A 20212-nucleotide genomic window follows, 5' to 3' on the forward strand; every position below is an offset into this window, starting at 1 on the left:
TTTTTTATCAAATGGAGAGCCAACGCATCTAAGGTCGACTCTAAATTTTCTCTCCTTAGTTGAATCAGCTAATAAATCTGAGCTTGAGTGGGGTTTTTTTTAATGTCTGGCATGACTGAAATAATTTACTTCTTGAATTCCTTCAGTGACACAAGATATGATGCTGTGGATTCACCAGATCCTTCAGTGTTAAATGCCATGACTTTATAGCTGCCCGAGTCTTTTCCCTTAATGCCCTCATTGTTAAACTTGTTAAGAGCAAATGCATTTTACTTACAACATGTACTTTATGAGTGTTTATCTGTCTGTTATTATGAAACCATAATATTGTTGGAGGTGGCATTGCAACTAGCTTGCACTCAAGGTATTATTGCTCAAGGACACAATAGTGGTGGCTGTGGGGATCGAACCAGCGACCTTCTGATTACCAGTTATGTGCTTTACTACGCCACCACCACTCCACTTTTTTCTTGGTTTGACAATGCACCATATTCCCATCCTCCTTTTGCTGTGTATCCAGTTCCTTCAGTATAAAACAACTCTGGAAAAAAAGCAAGACAAATTTCAACAAAATGCCCAAGTTGCTAAAAAAACTTAAATATTTTTGAAATAGAAAATTTATATAAATATTAAAGGATGCATCAAGTCACAAAGCCATAAAAAACATATTCACTCACCATATTTGTTCGAATAAAAGCAAGACTTGATTCTTTATAAAAGATCCTGACACGAAAATCGCTTGATGTTTTGTTCCTTCTTCTGTGGACAGTTCTTCAAAGCATACATTTATTTTCAAAGCATTAATATGTATTCAAATAATGCTGGTCTTGTTCGAAGAAGAGCCTCTTCTGTATTTAACTTGATGTATATATATCCTATATATATATATATATATATATAAACATATACAGTATATAGTATATACATCCTAAAATATTCCTTACCTGACTTGCAGAATGATGAATAAACGCCCTTTCTAATCCTTAGAATAACGTAAATCTTTTACACATATAGAGAAACATCATTGAAAAAAAAACAGTTATCATTAAAACAGCTCTAGATTTCTTTGAGAAGGTGTTTATTCGAACTAATATAGTTTAAAGTAAATAACCATGTTATTTAAAAAAGAAAACAACCTTAATCACATACCGCTATCTGCAAGCCAGTCTAAGAAATATTTGCAGGAAGGTGTTCCAGATGCAAGAAACGTATGAAACCATTAAAAGATGTGGCTTTTAAAGTACAATTTCCTGTGGTCTGTAACCTTTAAATAACCGATCATCCTGCACCTTCTATTTTTCGAAAAAATTAAGGAATCCCATTTCCTTCATGCTTTTCAAGTGAAATAGATAAATGTAAAACCCCACTTTGCAAAAGTGCTTCACAGCAAGCATTTTATCAATTAAATTGCTTGCTATTCAAAAACACAATTTCAACCATACATATATCCAGTAATGACATCTGAAAGTGTTCCCATTTAAGAGTGTCTGCTTGCATGCAGTTTGTACAACCAGTCATTACCTAACAATATGTTTAAAATGTTAAATTCAATAGTTTATAAAGAAACATCATTATTAAAAAAGAGGAACTGTAAACTGATCCTACCTTTGACTTCTTCAATTTTTGCTTCAATTTCCTCTTGTACTTTTGTAACTGTAAAATAGAGTAATATGTGTGCAAACTTGAGTTATAAGGAATTAACTAGATATGCCAGCTTTAAGTCTAAGTATCAACATATGACAATCTAGGACAAATTATTAATTGAATAAATAATCCAGTAAAGATAAATATTCATTGTATATGTATGTGACAAAAACATACAAATGTTAATAAAACGTAAAACATGGGAGTTTTGAGGAGCATGCATTTGCCAGCCTGACACCAAGAATTGCATGATAAAACTTCACTAGAAGCATTAATAACTAATTTGTATGACCAAGTGTCCTCTTGCAGAGAGCCTACAATTTTCAAGTTTAAGAGGTGGTCTGACTACACTTCGTGCTCCTTTCAATCCCATTTTAATGCATTAGAATGTGGGAGACCGGTAATGCAAGATCATACGAAGAAATTCTGCACTATGCTGAAGAAAAAAGTTCAAGTTTGGCGAACTCTGACCTGTGAATATGGATGACAAGAAGACGTGTGACCAACAGACCATTGAAACGTCACACATTGACCTTTTGGCTCAATTAAAAGAAAACATATTTTTATTTGGAATATAATGAAATTTGAATATATTTTGTTATTTGTAATTTATTATTTACTAAAACGAGAAGCCCTTGCTTGTGACTTATCCTGGTCCGTTGCGATGTCCAAAATAATTTAGTGTGCTCAACGACTGGTGTGAGCACTGCTTTATGTAGGTGTACTTTTTTTATTCTTATCCTCTGTCTTGTTTTTAAACCACCCAGAGGGAAAACAGTCTGCTAGTGGCTTTGCTTCCATTTCAAGTATAGGATTCAGGAATTGAGGAAGAATTGTATGTTAAACTATTAAGATGTGTTGAGAAATAATATGAAAGGAAGTAAGGTGGAAAAAAGTTATTATTGTAAAATAGATATCCACTATAACCTGTGCTGACAGATATATTTGTTCACTTCTAACTATAAAGCTTTAATATAGCTTGCCTACTGTCTGGACAATATGAATGATGAATGAATGTTACATTTATATAGAGCTTTTCTGACACAACACTCAAAGTGCTTTACACAGTGAACGGGGAACTCTCCTCCACCACCAGAGATAGACAAAATCACTCCATGTTGTTCACTTATTCTTAGAGAATTTAGTAACCTTTGTGCTGACAATGGTTCAAAACAAACTATCTCTCCATAATGAAACTTTATCAATAAATATTTGAGAGGTGCACAAACTGTGTCCTTTATTTGGATGACCTAGATTAATCTGTAGGTATATTGTATGTCTCTTCAAAAGAAACTTTCCAGTAAACAGAATATCGGAAAAATATTGACCGCAAACATGGACAAGTGCCTCTCACAACTAATTAAGCTTATGCCACTGAATAACTCTCATAAAAGATTATTGCATGGCTGAATATCATCATGTTGGAGATTCACTGAATGTTCACATGCACAGTCTAAGTATGCCCACAAGCAGTGACGTGCACAGGCCTTAGCAGGGAGAGGGGTGGAAGGATAAAAAAGGGCACACATTTTTTTTTAATGAGTAGAAATTATAAATACTTAACTAATTTCTTTGCTTTTTGAGTATTTAACCGTTTTTTCCTTTATCACAAATAATAGCCTATTCTGTTATATTTCTCACAAAAAGTACCATGGTAATACACTTGCTTATTTATTTATTTTCAGACATGGTCTGTGATAACCCCATGTTTTTGACATGTGTCATAGTAAAACCATGGTATTTTTAAAATACCTTGGAGTACCATGACAGTATCATAAAATATGAACATGATCAATTATTCAGTACCATGGCATTACCCTTGGTATGGTTTGAAGTCGTGATGTGAAGGTGCAAGTGTGAGGCGATCGACTGTGTTCCGTGGATGCTACAGGGTCCTTGAACAATGTATAACATGCAATTAAGGGCAGCCGGTGGAGTTTCTGGTCCTCCTTAGGGTATGATGGTGCCCCACTAGGGAGTAGGTGCCCTACGCAGACTGCGTAATATGTATATAGGTAGCTGCGGTACTGTGGTAGCCTAATGATATTTTTCTAAAAGTGATTAGTCTAATGGCTTATTAGTTTCAACAAAACCAAAATTGGAATACACCCCTGACCTGCTGTAGCAAGTGCTCTTAAAGGCACCTCCACTTAATTTTCTTTAATATGCCCACAATTTGCAAAGAAATCTCATAACATATTATTTCTGTTATTGTGAGATTATGACAAGATTTTTATTTTATTTTATTTAACAATTTTTAAATATTTTTGTTTTCTAAACAACAAAAAGGGCACCTTTAGATTTGTGAACGAAAGGGTTAGGGGAATGCACGCCTGCTGCCCCCGTACTGTGCACGTCATTGCCCACAAGAATTAATTTGCACTCATAATCTGTTCATACAAGATTGCAGAGAGCTTCACAAGCTCTCAGTATCAAGGTTTATTTAACTGCAAGATCTGAATACCATAAAGAGTATAATTATATTTGAAAAACGATTGTAAATACAATAAAGAGCAGAGGTGGCTTTCATTAGAGGATGTGATGCAAAACCAAAAATAGCAGAATGGGTTTAAACTTGAGCAGGCTCAATCACACTTCACAGCTGGTGAATTTCTCTTCAACTAAAAGGTTTCATAAAGTGAAGTTAGTGGAGGAAATCAGGGAATTCACTAAGAGGTTCTTTGAGAGACTTAGAAAGAAAATGATGTGACTCATTACTCATATATTAATTGTGCTCTCTTAATTTAAAAATCATATGCTGCTTTGATCTCAATTACCTTCTTCGGTTACAGCAAGGCTGGCTGAACATACTGCCTCTCCAACGATATTGACTGCTTTGCAAATGTACTGCCCAGCATGCTCAGAGAAAGTATCAACTATGATTAGCGTAGCAGTGTTTGTCATCTCATCAAAATGAAAGACAACATTTTTTGTAGGCTTTATAGACTGCTGGTCATGGAACCAACTGATCTCTGGTTTGGGCATGCCAGAGACACAAGCATGGAATCTGGCCACTTCCCCGTGAACCACCACACAGCTCGCAATTGGTTGAATAAAAGTAGGTCTTTGGCCAATGGGTTCCTTCTGTACAGACTTAATGCTTTTGAAGAGACTGGACGTGGCTTGCGACTGAGACTTGGATGTATAGTCTGCAAATTGTGTTTCTCCTGAAAGGAAGTATTGATTTGTCCTCAACTACTATCTATATAGTGCACACAAGTTAATTATTTTTCTTGATTAATTATTTTTCATTTTTGTCACAATTGTTTTATATTTTACAGCCAAACCACAGACAACAGCATTACTAATAAAAGGTGCACTCAGCAAAATTTGTGGTTATGTTGTGTTGACACATAGTGGCGTAGATGCAGCATTCACACATTGTCATTCTAAAAATTAGCTTTTCGCAGCCATTTACTTTATGAGAGCAACAAATTATAGGTGATTATTGAGATAAAGTATGTAATATTCAGCTGGTCCTATGATATTAACATTCTGGGGCTTGTGAATGTGGACCTAGCACCATATGTAGAATCAAATATGACTTGAGTCTTCGTCTCATGAGTGTACTGGTACATCATTTTAAATATATTTTTCAAATATACTATTACTATTTCTAAACTGTTTAAATGTTTAATAATTAGCAAATAAAAGAACTGAGTGCACCTATAATTTTCAAAGAAGTATTGTATACCCTTACTAGCTGGTTAAAGCTGAAGTGTGTACTTTATGTTTCACTAGCGCCACCGAACGGAATTGCAAAAAATAAACAAAGTTTACATTCTTTAAGAAAATGTACCTGTCTCTGCATGTTAAGCTGAGATAGTAGAAAATATTTTAACACTGAAAAGTAACAAACTTCAGCTTTATCACCAATTTTATGTTGGTAAGAAACTTCAACTCACCATCCAGTTTCAATGTAGCAGAGCAAGAGACCATTCCTGCAGAGTTCCGAGCAACACATGTGTACTCGCCCTCATCCTCAGGATAAACTCTGGCAATCTCCAGCTGACAGTTCTCATCAAACTGAGACACTCTGAATATTTCAGACTGTTTGATCTCCTTGTCTTTGCAATACCAAGTAATCGTCAGATCTAAATATTAGTAAATCAGAGGAATAAGCAGATCATCAATTACGGCATTCATATATATTTATTTGATTGTGCATGCCAACATATGGTTATTGGCTTTACCTTCCCCTGAGACACGGCACTGGAATCTGGCAGATTCTCCTTCGTTGGCAGAAGTGTTACGTATGGGTGATATTACCACAGGTGGTGATAGTGGTGCTCCAGTATCAGGGGAAACAACTTCTGGAACTGAGAATTAATAGGCATAATATTTCATGCTGTAAGAGGGAGGCAGGTCTATGTAAATATGTGAATTTGGTATTTTTAATTTGGTATACTTTACCTTCCACAGTAAGTGCAGCAGAGCTTGTGGCTACTCCATAGTCATTCTTTGCTTCACAGTTGTACTGAGCTGCATCCTCTGGAAAGACCTCAATGAGCAGCAAGGTGTGCTCATTTCCCTCCCTGAGGAATTTACACTTGAAGCCAGAAGAAAGGGCCTGAGAGTTCTTATACCATGACACCTGGGGCTGAGGAATTCCTGTCACTTCCACAGAGAAGCGTGCAGGTTTGCCAGCCTCAACAGACAGAGGCTGCATGTGCCTGACGATCTGGGGAGGCTCAGGGACTGAACATAGCAATAATATTGTATAATAATACAAAATATTCAACATCACTGTACAGAGACACATTTTATTTTATATATAATGTTCATAAAAGCCTCATAAAAGACACCATCACTGATATTTCACAGGAGAAACTTAACATGATGTTGTTATCTGTTAAACAGGATCTTTGATTTTTTTCTTTGTTTTATAAATATTGATATAACATCTCACTGCATAAACATCTAAGTCAAAAAGCTTTAAGATGACACTCACTGTTGACATGTAGGGTCACCATACTCCTGTTCTTTCCAGCAATGAACGTGTACTCTCCTGCATCACTTCTGTAGGTTTCTGTGATTGTCAAGCGATGGATTTTTCTAATAGTCACATAGTTGAAACGCTGATCTACAGAGAACTGGATCTCAACTCCATTTCTTAGCCAGCGACCCTCAATGTCATCCTCGTTGACTTCAAATTCAAATGTAGCTCGTTGTCTCTCAAGCACCTAGATTACAGAGGTGAATGGACTCATTTTTTATGGAATGATCATCGTTTGTCAATATTTGAATAATAAAGTGATATACGTCTCAAAGGCAACTTGGTACTTACAGTGATTTCTTTCTCTGCAGGTTCGCTGATACGCACATCCTTGCCCTCAACTGTGAGGTAGGCCTTAGATACGCAAGAGCCAGCAACCACAGAGTATTCACCAGCATCAGACATGCGCACTGTTTGGATCATCAGACGTTGCACATGTCTTTCTGTGGTGACTTTGAACCTAAGGGATGGAGATGATATATCCATCAGGACACTGAACTTCAAATGTAAAAGAGCAAAACTGGGTATAGATAGGGAAAACCAATAGATATCTGCAGTACCTTTCAGACATTTCAAGTTCCTGACCATCTTTCATCCATGTTACCATGACATTGGGCTCAGAGACTTCACATTCAAAAATAGCCTTCTTCTTCTCAGTAACTTTAATGTCTTTGATGTGCTTGGTGAACTCAATGACACGAGCTTAAATTGATCAGAGGAGAATATGACTTGATCAGAATGAAAAGAACACACAAAATATAAAGAATAAGAGTAATTTAATAATGCAACGAATATTACCTTCAACAAACAGTTTTGCTGAGGTTTCAGCAGATCCAGCCACAAATTTGTACTCTCCAACATCCCCAAAGTGAACATTCCGGATTGTGAGCGAGTGAGTGAACTGTTTGGTGCGAGTTTGGCATCTATCACTGGATCGAATTTCCACTCCATTCTTCAGCCATTTGTAGGTGATTCCTTCATAGTTGAGAGTCACTTCAAATGTGATGGTGTCCTTTTCTTGTGCATTCAGGTCTTTCAGCATAGATGTGATGAGAACAGCTGAGAGAGAGAGGGATAAAACATGAATTGACTGAATTTTGTTTTGTTCTGCTAAAGGCCCCATGAAATTGCTTGACGAGTGCAGTTTTCTCTCCAGATCTCCCATGCTATGCCACTGCATGTTTTTTTGTCAGGTATGTCTCTTGATTCTTATTTTAGGAATGTTTGTTTTATCTGATTATTTGTGAAATTGGCTTTGATTTGAATTTCTGTAACTTATATTTTAAATCCTAAAAGTTGGGGAAAAGTCATTTAAAGACTAAAATTAAATTAAAGTTAAAATGGACAATGAATAGAAGAGGATTCAAAGTAATCACTAACTTAAAAAGACCAAATTAAAAGAATGATCAGAAAGTAATTAGAGCTTTAATCTAAATTAGAGGTCAACTTAAATTGAAGTCAGATAAAAATAATAATGGAATAAATTTGTAAAGTGCAAATTAATAACTGTTTTGGTTCAGTGCTCAGAATAGACAGAACAACGCAGAGATCTTCGAAGGGCAATCTATTCTATTCAAAGGGTTCCACTCCAGACTGATAGGAGTGTGACCAGCCTCCGTGATCTGCAGCGAACAAGTGACGTCTTTTCAGCGTGACCATCAGTTCCATTCAACAACAGGACATGAGGTTTGAGCTTCTCCTTTCCTGTCTCCAGCTACTGTGGCAAGTCCATTCTTTTTGCCTATTAGAAGTGTTGAGGGAAAGCACAGACGCACCCCATATAGACACATTTTGTAGAACGGGTCGGAATACCGACTGTTATACTGGAGACCGAAAAAAATCAGGTTGGGCTAAAGATATTAGACAAAACCATATGTGTATCATGGAAATGATAGCGGCTTATGATCTCTGTTCACCCAAGTGACGAGAGATCAAACTTAAACGGAGATAACATCATCCAAAATTGTATTCAGGTATTCAAGGGAGGATTGCAACTGGAACTTTAATTCTAAAATCAATGAACACCGTCGCTATTGTTTATTTACTTTGCTACAACGACCTTGCAATATTTCAAGAGAATGAGCGGGTAGCAACTGTAAACAAATTAAAAATAGCATATGAAAAGCAAGGCTGGGCAAAACAGGGTGATGTGATGAGAAACAAAAAACAAATGTTGAAATTGTTCATCAGTTTCAAGCTGAATATGTTACTATGTCGGATATCTCTGATATAACACACTGTGCTTTTTACCATATAGCTGCAGTTAAACCATACGGAGTACAAAATTCCATGTGACTACCAGTAATTTTACACAATTAGCATTAACCTTCAGTAACTTTAAAAGACTGAAGAACATCAATAGGCCTTTAAAATTTAAGAGCACTTTTTGCGCCTTGCATCACCTCTGACTCTGCCCAGCCCCCTTTTCATATTCAAATAGATTCGCATGAGAATATATCTAGTGACATCTTAACTCTTTTGAATTGCATTAAATTTCATATTGTAATCGCAAAAGCGCTGCATCTTAAGCAGAAATTTGACCCATGTAAATATGTACCTGCAGTCTTTGGGTGTTTATAGCAGCATGTCCATCAAAGACTTTCAGCCTGACGTGTATTCTACACACAATGCACATGTTCATGCATCTGATACAAGAGCCAAATCAAAGGCATGTATTCTCAAAAGAGCAGCGAGATGACAAATATCTAATTCCAGAAAACCTCCAGGCACCATTAATACAATTATTTAAATGTATACTATTTATAATATAGTATAATTGTATTATAATCACATTATAATATGCATTATATTAGAATGGCCAAGCATGGCCACAGACGGGGAAAGGTTATGCATGGCATTGCAGATGTATACTAGACATGTATTTTTGTAATGACACTGCCAACAGAACAACTTTACCGGCCCTGAAAAAATATTGCGATTTAATTTCATTGGTCCGCTTATCTGTTATATATTCACATTATCAGTGGCACGTGATAATGAACCAAATCATTTCTCGTTGAGAAGCACCAATTTAAATTATATCTGATCAGGGGAACATTCTACTGTGTAGACAATTTAAATGTGTGTGTAATATGCTAAACATCAGGTAGAACTTTCAAAGCCCTCAAAGACCACAGAGATCATAGATCATAGATGATCAAACGTGTGAATAGCACCTTTAAAAAATGTTAAGCAGAAAAAACATCACCAAATGAGATGAACTGTAGCATAAGGTGCTACACACTTCAAAACTGCACTAAAATATCAGCAGTAATTCAGATCTCACCAAAGATGCTCAGCCTAATTTGATCTCTGAAATTACATTCGCATTAGACATTATAAATGGTACATGTTTTTGTAAAGCAAAATGCTTATTCCCCAGATGGCACAAAACATACAGTATGATACTAAAAGCTTTCTGTAACAGTTTGGCTTTGACCATCAGAGGAAAATAAAGTACCACATGTCTAAATGCAAATTAATTAAAGGTTCAACATGAACTGTTTTCTCTCTCTGTGGTTGTTCACATTTCAGGTTGCAATATAGAGAGGAACAGATGCAAAAAGGTTTCTGATCCCCCTGCTTCAAGCCAGGACAAAAATTTGGCAATGCTGGACAATTCTAAAGGGGCCATTCACCTCCCGGTTTAGCACCAAAGCCAAAATTATGCAACACTAATTGCTCTAGAACAGGTTCCACCCATCTCCTAAACATATAGAGCACACCCTTATATCACAACACATCATGGAACAATGATAATTACCTACATTCCAGTCACTATTTACAACTTCCCAACAACTTATTTGAAATACTGTAATGTACATGGGACATGTGCACGGCTACAGTCACACATCAATGATTTAATAACTAATTGCAAGCAAACTTGCCACCCAAATTTCAACATTTCCACCTACATATAAATCGAACCAATTGATTGTTGTTGGAATGGTTGCGAACCAGAGGGCCCCTGGTTTTCAACACATCACTAATAACAATGTAAACATAAGAAGATGGACGTTGTGAAATGCTGACACTTCTATCGATCCACTACACATTTTGAAAATACACAGCAAATCACTCACATTGGATAATAACTAAATTAATTAGCACTGTGATTATTATATATGTCTATAACTGTGATTCTACAATCATAGAATTATTATTATTACTATATGCTAAATGACGCATACCACTGGTGAAGATACTAGTTATACTGACTTTGTGGTATATTTCATTTAATTTATTCAGACCAAGTATCTACTGTTAACATGTATACTGGTGATTCTTTTTCTGATTGTCTTGGATTCTTTGCCATTTTTCCTTTATCCTTCAAGATCAAGATTTTCCTAATTTCACTACCATATGCCCTATTGGCATGGTAATGAAAGATCAGATCGGATTACCTTACTGGATACATGACCTTGAAGGGTACTGAGACATTGTTTACCAGTCGCACGTGTTGTCATGAAACACATAACTATGTTGTTTGTACATGTAACACCTTACAACCTTTTTCTCCCAATGACACTGAGCTCAAAAATGTTCAGTCATTCAGGCCATTCTGATGCAGTCAGGTGTCACATACTCAGAGGTGTGTCGTCACTCAGATGAATCCCTTCACTTATGGAGGAATGACCTGTCCTGCCAAACACTCCTTTTGCTTGGAGGTAACACAAGACTTTTCTAAGGGTCAGATCAACATCCTAAGAAGGATACCACTGGCTACGAGCACAGCGCACAAGCTGTGGCAGACACAATGGACTTGGCAGCAAGATCATCTTGTAGACAGAATATCACCTCATCCAGGCACAGGTGCCTCATCAGATCCTTGCGAACATCAACAAACGCGACACTGGCTCTTAGCCTGTCGTAACTACACACACTTAAGCGACTGAGATCAAAATAAAAATTAAGACACAATGACCCCACAGGGACTCTTCTGGCATTGTCCCCGGGAGCCAAGCGGAGGAAACTGTAAGGCTGCAAGCACTGAGATGACTATGCTACTCTGCGAAAAACAAGTCATAAAAACTCAGAAGAACATCTCCCCATGACAAAACACACCCTACTGAGCAAGGACCATAAAACGCAGTTCTCACCCACATCTGCCCCCATGTGCAAGGCCGGTGCGAGACTCTAAGTGACAGGAATACGAATTAAGTCAAATATAAAATAGTATTTAACTCTATGATTAAATGTTAAATCAAATTTAATAATAACAACTAAGATTAGAACATTAATATATCCTTAGAAACTTTTATCATTGGAGTCAGATAAAATAAACAAGGAAAATAAAACGAATAATATAGTAGTATAATTGGAATGAAATAACTTAAACTGAATGTGCATGATAAGACCGAACACGCAGGAGACCTTCAGCCACGCCATTGGATACCGTCCTTGGGCCAGTTGGGTGGCTTCCTTATTCCTCATTTACCTTATTCCCCTTCCCCATTACACTAGCTTTTAGGGGGCTTCAAAGCTAATACATGAACTAACATTTCCTGTGGTCTTTAAATATTATTTGTAGTAAACAATTTGGTGAAAATAACAACTACAAAAAAGAACTTACGGCTAACTGTTAGTGTGGCAGATACTCTGTCATTTCCACACACAAATGTGTATTCTGCAGAGTCGGTTCTACTTGTGTTCATGATCTTCAGCTGATGCAGTTTACCCTGCACCACAATCCTGAACTTCTCGCTCATCTCAATCTCAACTCCGTTTTTCAGCCAGGTGGAAGGAACATTGAAATGTGAAACCTCACACTCAAATGTGGCCACATGGGTCTCTGGAACCTCAATGTTCTTCAGGGGTTTTATGACTCTCAAAGCTGGAAAAACCATTGCATGAAATTAGTTATGTGTATTAGACATCAATTTGATTAGCTATACGTTTGTGACATCTCTAAATTTGTACTTACATTCAACATGTAAATATGCACTGCACTGCAAATGTCCAACTACAGCCGTGTACTCTCCAGCATTGCTTTCTTCAACATTCTGAATGGCCAACTTATGCGCTTTCCTTTCTGACATTATTTGAATATTGGCACTAGGTTTTAGTGCTTGGTTTTTGAACATCCATGTAACCGGTATGTCATCATGGGACAAACTCAGTTCAAAAGAAGCAGTTCCATTCAGCAGGGAGGTCACATCTTTTGGCTTTTTCACAATCTTAACAGCTGCAAGAAAAATAAAATGCAAGTTAGGATCTTTATTATTTATTTATTTTTGGGGTTTCCAGAGCAACTTTATTTCAGCCAAACAATTAACTTACTTTCAACATTCAGTCTGGCATTAGCAGAGAGTTTTCCAAGTTTGAATCCATAGACTGATTCATCTTGAGAGTTGCAATTCTTGATCTTTAGAGTGTGAACCATGCCTTCTACTTTTATCTCATATTTATCACCGGGAAGAATTTCTATTCCATTCTTGATCCACTGGGATCCTTTCACATCTAAATGGGTGAGTTCAAGACTAAATGATGCCTCTTGTGTTTCGGTGACTGTTTGGTTCTTCAATGTCTTCTTGATCTTTACAGCTATAGAAGATACATTTATAATTAGTTATATGTAGTGAAAAAGATTTTCAATACAGAAAATAAATTTAATCCATTTAAAAATTATGTAAACGTACCTTCGACCCTTAGGTTGGCAGATGTCTTGGAGTTTGCCACTTGGTAAGTGTACTCTCCAATATCTTGTGGTCTTGAAATAACAAAGACAAGTCGGCGGACCACACCAATATCTTCACTCCTGACATTGTCGCTAAAGTCAACACGGTGGCCATCTTTAAGCCACTTTCCCTCAGAGTTGGGACTGGCAACCTCACACTCCAGCATAGCAGTTTGGGATTCTGCCACAGTCACATCACAAAGTGGCCTGTTTATAGCACCACCTAGTGGAAGAAAAACATAACCGTATCAATGGTCTGTGTATTTTGCATGTTAAAAGCCCCACCCAAAAAAAATGCATAAACCAGTTCAAGGAGGGGTTTTGGGCACTTCTCAGCCTATTAGACTGGGAAACCAGCTTAAACATTCTAAGACAAGTAAACAAGCTTTGTCAGATTTGAAAAAAAACAAATATCATACCTGACACAGTAAGTTTTGCACTGGATGTCTTTTCACCCGCTGCAAATGCATACTGGCCTTCTTCATCCTTCATGGCATTGATTATGGTGAGGCTACAGCGCTTCCCTTTGGATTCAATTTTGTATTTTGCTCCGGCCTTCAGAGGCTGATTCTTGAAGGTCCAGTAAGCATCTATTCCACTGTGGGAGAGTTCTACTTCAAAGGTGACATTCTGAGTTTCAGTGCACACACAATCCTCCATGTGCTTGATGATTGTGACCTCTGCAAGACAAAAATATGTTTGTTAACAAAGGGAACCCGTGACATATACAGTATCTGTAAGCAAACCCAAAGAAAAAAGCATTACTGTTATCAAAAAATCATATGGGTATTTTTTCTACTTACTCTCAACAGACAGTTTACAAGTTGATTCCACTCTGCCAACAACCATCTTGTACTGTCCTTCATCAGAAGCAAAGATCCTGTTCAAAACCAGTCTCTGTTTGGACCCTTTGGCAACCATTTGGATTCTCTCACTAGCCACGAGAAGCTTGTCATTTTGGTACCATTTCACAGAAGCAACATCAGGGGCAGAGATTTTAGCTTCTAGCACCGCCTTTGTACCCTCAATGGAATGGACATCCTTTAGAGGAGTTACGATTTCAATTGCTATGAAAATAAAAAACAGAAAAATATTACTTTCTGCAATAACTGTATCTGCAATATTGGTACAGTAATTCAGCTTTTAATTATGCATCACCATCAAAAACTAACTTACTTTGAACAGTCAGTTTTCCAGTTGTAGAAATGTTCTGAACCGGAACAACAAAAGAGTACATTCCTGGATCATCCCTGTTGACATTTTCCACCAGAAGTTTGTGGACAAATTTGTCAATGACAATGTGAACTCTGTCAGTGGCAGAGATAGGCTGACCATTTTTCATCCACGTTCCCTCTACATTTTCTTGAGAGAATCGCACCTCCAATTGGGCTATATCACCCTCACAAACAGTCAGATCAGAGAGTCCCTGCATCAGAGTTACAGGGCGCACTGAAACGAGAAGAAAGGAGATCATTATTTAAACAAGACCTTTAACCAAAAGCTATTTTACTGGAAAGATTATTAAATTGAGTAAAATTAAAGATTAAATTCATATTCTACTCACGTTTCATCTTCAGTGTGGCACTTGTCTTCAGATCACCCACTTTGAAAGTGTATTTGCCCTGGTCCTCCTTCCGGACATCTTTTACAGAAAGGGAGTGTCTGCCACGGCGAGAGGACACACCATATTTAAGGGTTGGGGTAATTTCTTTGTTCTCAAAGTACCAGGTGCCTTCAGCATCCTCACGGGACAGTTCACACTCAAATTCTCCAGAGTATGTCTCAGGCACTTCGACGCTTTCCAGATTTTTCACAATTTCCAGTAGCGCACCTGTATAACAGATAAAATATTACATCTGACCAAAACCTCAAATGTGACTATAAAACATGAAATAAAAAGAGCAACAATTGAAATAAAAAACATAACGAGTTTATGCTTACCTTCAACATGAAGTTTGGCAGTAGTTCTTATGTGGTCATCGTCAACAACAGCACAAGTGTACTCTGCAATATCTTGCATATTGATTGTCAGCACAGAGAGGAAGTGCACCTTTCTGTCAGAGTGCATTCTGTATTTGTCTCCAGAGAAAATTTCTGCATTGTTCTTCATCCATTTGACCTTGACAAATGGCTCATTTGTCTCACACTCAAAGGTCACCATTGTGTCTTTCTCTTTTGCATAGGCATCCTCCAGGATTTGGCTAAAAGATACAACTTGCTTGCCTGCAAAAAACCCACAGAGCATTTATTAGATAACTTCACTGAGAAATTATATGAACAATGATCACTAGAGAAACACACATTACATACCTTGCACCAACAAAAAGGCATGGCTCGAGGCCTCGCCAGCAATGTTAATGGCTTTGAACATAATACTGGCAGAGTCCTCAGCCGAGACATCTCTGATCACTAATTCACAGACATTATCCTCAGGCCAGTACCAATAAACACGGTCTGACTTCTCAAGTAAAATTCCGTTTTTGAACCACTGGCACTCTGGATCCGGTTTACCAACAACCCTACAACGGAAGTGAACTTCATCAGACTGTGAAACTGTCTGGCTCTGAATTCTTTCCAAGATCTTTGGAGCCTCCATGCTAGGAGAGAGGGCTACTTTATCAGGTCTAATTGTAGGAATGGTAAGTTTGCGTTCTTCCTCCTCTTTCTTCTTTTCAGCCTCAGTTACCTCTTTGGTCCAATGCTGAAGCTCTTCTTTTCTCTTCTTTAACATGCCTTCATATGATTCGTCCTTCCTACGAGACTTCAACTCAACAGAGGATATGGCTTCATAATAGCCCTCTTCAGTCCTGCGTTTAAATTTGCTTCGCAGCTCTTCTGTCTCTTCTGTAGATTTTTCATGAACAACTCTCTCCGCCTTCCTCAGTCTAACAACCTCTTTTGTTTGTAAAGTGTCTGAAGGTTTATCCACCTTTACAACATCAAAAGATACCCGGCCAGGTTCAGCGGCAGGCACCTCTGGAGCCTTTGTCTCAGGAGCACGGCGCAAGATTGACCTGAAGTCTTCTTTTTGTTGGACTTCAAACTTTACAGTGTGCTCGGCTGTACCCTCTGGGTTCTCAGCCAATACTCTGACATCTCCAGAATCATAGGACTTACAGTCAGTGATTTCCAGGTAGTGAATGCCATCATATTGCAGTCTGAATCTTTTGCTCTTCCGAATTAGCTGTCCATTGAGGTACCAGTTGACCTTGGGAGTTGGGTAACCAGTCACTCTGCAGCGATATTTGGCTGTTTCCGCCTCAAATACTCGTATGGGTTCTGGGAGCAGGACTATCTCTGGTTTGGTCTTCTCACTCATGTCGTCCCCAGTAACTCCTGCAGGTGCACCCTCATGAGCAATTCGCTCCATTTCATCTATTCTCTGTACTTTCCTTCCCTCTGGCAACTGACTTTCCTCTACCAGACTCTTCTCGTCCTTCACAATCAATGTTGCAGAAGTCTGGTCAACACCAAACTTGTTAGTGGCTCTGCAAGTAACAACACCACTATCTCTGGAATAAGCAACTTCATAATCAAGACTGCAATAGCCAAACTCATTGATCATGCGCAGCCTGTTAGCAGCTTCTAGTGGCTTGCCATCATGCAGCCACTCAACAATCATGGTTGGGTCACCGATAGGGGTGAGTCTGCAATCAAAGTGCACAGGACCAAATCGCTTCATCCTGACTGAAGTAAGCTTCTTTTTGAAGTGTGGCTTCTGTTGCTTTTCCTTGTCATAGAGGTCACCTTCTTCCCATTGTTCCTGGCCATAGCGAAGATGCAGAGGTTCAATCTCTGGTGCAGCAATTTCCTTAGCCTTATATGTCCCTTTGGGAATGATGAGTCTTCTTTCTGGTTCGGGCTCAGTGTACTCTACCTCCACATTGACTCTGCAGCGGGTGGTATCTCTGCCAGCTTTGTTTATGGCTGTGGCTGTGTACCAAGCACTGTCAGAGCCAGAGGTCTGTGGAATCTTGAAATGTGCTTCTCCCTTGGTACCCTCAATTCTGAAATAAGAATTTCATCATAGATAAATGACAAAAAAGCAAGCCATAATTCAACAAAATGTTTAATTTGAGAGGCAAATCACTTACTTGACGTGAGGGTATTTATGAGGAGATATTATATCACTGTTTTTTAGCCAGACAATATCAGGAAGGGGGTTTCCAATGGCTTTCACTGCCAACTCAACTAAACTTCCCTGCTTAACACTAATGTTCTTTAGCTTTTCTATAAACTGAGGTCGGACCAAATTTTCCTTCGCTGTAACAGATAAGACAAGGTTTTTTTGTTTTATTATTTTACAATGTGTCACAAGTCTAGAGCTTAACATTTTTTCAGAACAATAAAATGATGTACCTTCAACTGTGAGAGTCATAGAAACAATAGCCTTTCCTGCTCTGTTCTGAGCAACTACGCTCCACTCTCCAGAATCCTGAGGCATAGCAGGAACCACAATCATTGACTGAGTTCCATCCTCCTTTACCACAATCTTGTGGGTGTAGTCATTGACCACTTGTTGCCCTTTGGTAAAGATAATAATCAAGAAAAAAAAACAATGACATATTCAGTTTCCATCATCTTTTTCTACACACATGCAAGCAAGAAATAAAGTTACTTACAACAAAGCTGAAAAGAACACACAATTTAGCAATTAAAGGGATAGTTCATTTACTCACCATAATCATGCTCTAAAACACATATGCCTTTCCTCCATGGAAAACAAAATGAGATGTCAGGCAGAATATTAACCTTTAGTCACCATTCACTTTCATTGCATGGTGACTGGGGATAACATTCTGCCAAACATATCTTATTGTGTTCCACAGAGGAAAGGAATAAAGTGAGTAACTTCAAAGTGAGTAAATGACAGAATTTTCATTTTTGGGTTAACTATCCCTTTAACACTGAAAACCACTTACCAATGTGGAACCAGTAGGTGTCAGGCATGGGTCTTCCAACTACTTTCAGATCAAACCTTGCAGTCTGTCCTTCAAAACACCTGAAGGATGATGGCTTCTGTACAAATACAGGCTTATACAGCCTCTCCAGTTGGGTCTCATCCGTGTCATCAAGCCTACGAGCAGGAGAGCGGCTAACAGACCGTCCAGGAGAACGTCCAGGGGAGTAGCTAATTGATCGTGCAGACATTGGAGATGTAGACCTAAAAACATTACAAATGTAACATGTTTACTTAGCATGTACTGTATTCCTAAATAATAGGATCCTGGTCACAGAACAGTCAATCCAGAGATAAAGTAAAGCTCAGAAGTTAAGGTTAGTTAGGCAAAGTGACACTCACTGGACTCTCCTCACTGCTTCGGCTTGAGGGTAGTAAGGCTGTGCAGCTGAAGTGGACTCCACATAGAGCTTTCCGGAACTGACAGCATTACCCTTCATATTGCTGGAAAATGCAGTATAGATTCCCTCATCTTCTGGCAGCACCACAGGAAGGCGCAGACTGGCTCTACCATCCTGTAGAGCCTCCATCTGATATCGGCCTCCATGCCTAATGCGCTTGCCATCTTTATACCAGGCAATCTATTTAACACAAATAATATAATTACTTTAACACACAACAAAGGTAATGATATACTGTACCTTCTTCTCTAGAAATGTTGCTGTAAGAAAACTGCCCTTCAATAGAATTAGCACTTACCTTTGGTAATGGTTGTCCTTCCATCTTGCAATGGAAAGTGACACCCATTCCTTCCAAAATTCTGTAGCTTTTGACTGGAGTGCTAAATGAGGATCCAACAGCCTCATGCTCAGCAATACTCATGACCATCTCTTCACCATCCTCAATCACCAGCTCTTGGTATGTTATTTTAAGGATGCGTATTTCGATCTCTTGGATTATTCTTTGCTCGATTGCAGATATTTGAAACTCCTGAAAACAATGCTATTTGTTATTATTTTTAAATAATCCTGAATATACAGTACTGGGCAAAAAGTTTTAGGCACTTGTGAAAAATGTTGCATAGTGAGGATGTCTTCAAAAATAATTACATAACTAGTTTTAATTTATCACTAAATGTCATACAAGTTCCAGTAAACATAAAAAAGCTAAATCAATATTCGGTGTGACCACCTTTGCCTTTAAAACAGCACCAATTCTCCTAGGTATACCTGGACTCAGTTTTTCTAGGTTGTATGGGCAGATAGGATGTTCCAAGCTTCTTGGAGAATTCGCCACAGTTCTTCAATCTATTGCATAGCTCCCTGTTCTTCTATTTTAATCTTTTCTATTTGCAAAAGTAATGTTTGGGAGTCTAATATTTATATTTTCTATTGACACACTAAAGCTGAAGATAACCATCTTAAGACAAATACTTTTGTGAAACATCTTATGTGCCTAAGACTTTTGCCCAGTAATGTACGTATTCTTTCTCAGAATTTCTTTGAGGCATTTATGTATGCAAAACAAAAAAATTATTTCCCAAAAATGAACATTCCATCCTAATTTACTCACTCTAATGTAATTCCAAACACAAATGACTTTCTTATGTGGCTCCATCATATTCAAGTCTTCTGAAGGCATACAGTTTTGGTGAGAAATGACCAAAAATGTAAGTAATTTTTCAACAAAAACCTTCACGTCTGTCGGAAGACTAGTAATATTACACGTGAGCCGCATACACTACTTTTTTGATAACTTCGGTCATTTTTTAAGCTTTTTCAAAGTGAGGCACTGTCTTCTGCTATTGTATTGAAAAGACAGGCTATGATATTTATTAAAACATCACCTTTTCTGTTCCACATAAGAAAGAAATTCATACGGGTTTGGAGCATCATTAGGCGACTAATTAAATAAATATTATTTTTAACTGAACTATTTCTTTGAAAAATAATATAAAACACAATACAAAAATTACTAAAATCTTGAATCATAATGT

General features: G+C 37.8%; 1 protein-coding gene across 1 annotated transcript in view; it reads right to left on the reverse strand.

The window, feature by feature from the left end:
• LOC127641876 (titin-like) overlaps window positions 1-19200 on the reverse strand; it is a gene marked incomplete at its 3' end in the record, with an annotated part of 48601 nt that extends 29401 nt beyond the window's left edge. The window contains exons 1-24 of the mRNA XM_052124689.1: window positions 18976-19200; window positions 18619-18857; window positions 18239-18480; window positions 17676-17840; window positions 17411-17579; window positions 15627-17323; window positions 15258-15539; window positions 14881-15147; window positions 14493-14765; window positions 14120-14383; window positions 13736-13996; window positions 13279-13539; window positions 12920-13183; window positions 12564-12824; window positions 12213-12473; window positions 7439-7699; window positions 7201-7342; window positions 6932-7100; window positions 6596-6827; window positions 6058-6342; window positions 5838-5963; window positions 5550-5738; window positions 4422-4811; window positions 1606-1653 (exon numbers count right to left, since the gene is read on the reverse strand). Of these exons, the coding sequence (XP_051980649.1) occupies window positions 1606-1653; window positions 4422-4811; window positions 5550-5738; window positions 5838-5963; window positions 6058-6342; window positions 6596-6827; window positions 6932-7100; window positions 7201-7342; window positions 7439-7699; window positions 12213-12473; window positions 12564-12824; window positions 12920-13183; window positions 13279-13539; window positions 13736-13996; window positions 14120-14383; window positions 14493-14765; window positions 14881-15147; window positions 15258-15539; window positions 15627-17323; window positions 17411-17579; window positions 17676-17840; window positions 18239-18480; window positions 18619-18857; window positions 18976-19104 (6877 nt within the window). The remainder of the gene's footprint in view (window positions 1-1605; window positions 1654-4421; window positions 4812-5549; window positions 5739-5837; window positions 5964-6057; window positions 6343-6595; window positions 6828-6931; window positions 7101-7200; window positions 7343-7438; window positions 7700-12212; window positions 12474-12563; window positions 12825-12919; window positions 13184-13278; window positions 13540-13735; window positions 13997-14119; window positions 14384-14492; window positions 14766-14880; window positions 15148-15257; window positions 15540-15626; window positions 17324-17410; window positions 17580-17675; window positions 17841-18238; window positions 18481-18618; window positions 18858-18975) is intronic.
• Window positions 19201-20212: the final 1012 nt, after the last annotated feature.

Source organism: Xyrauchen texanus, unplaced genomic scaffold (assembly GCF_025860055.1).
Source record: "Xyrauchen texanus isolate HMW12.3.18 unplaced genomic scaffold, RBS_HiC_50CHRs HiC_scaffold_212, whole genome shotgun sequence".
Lineage (NCBI taxonomy): Eukaryota > Metazoa > Chordata > Actinopteri > Cypriniformes > Catostomidae > Xyrauchen > Xyrauchen texanus.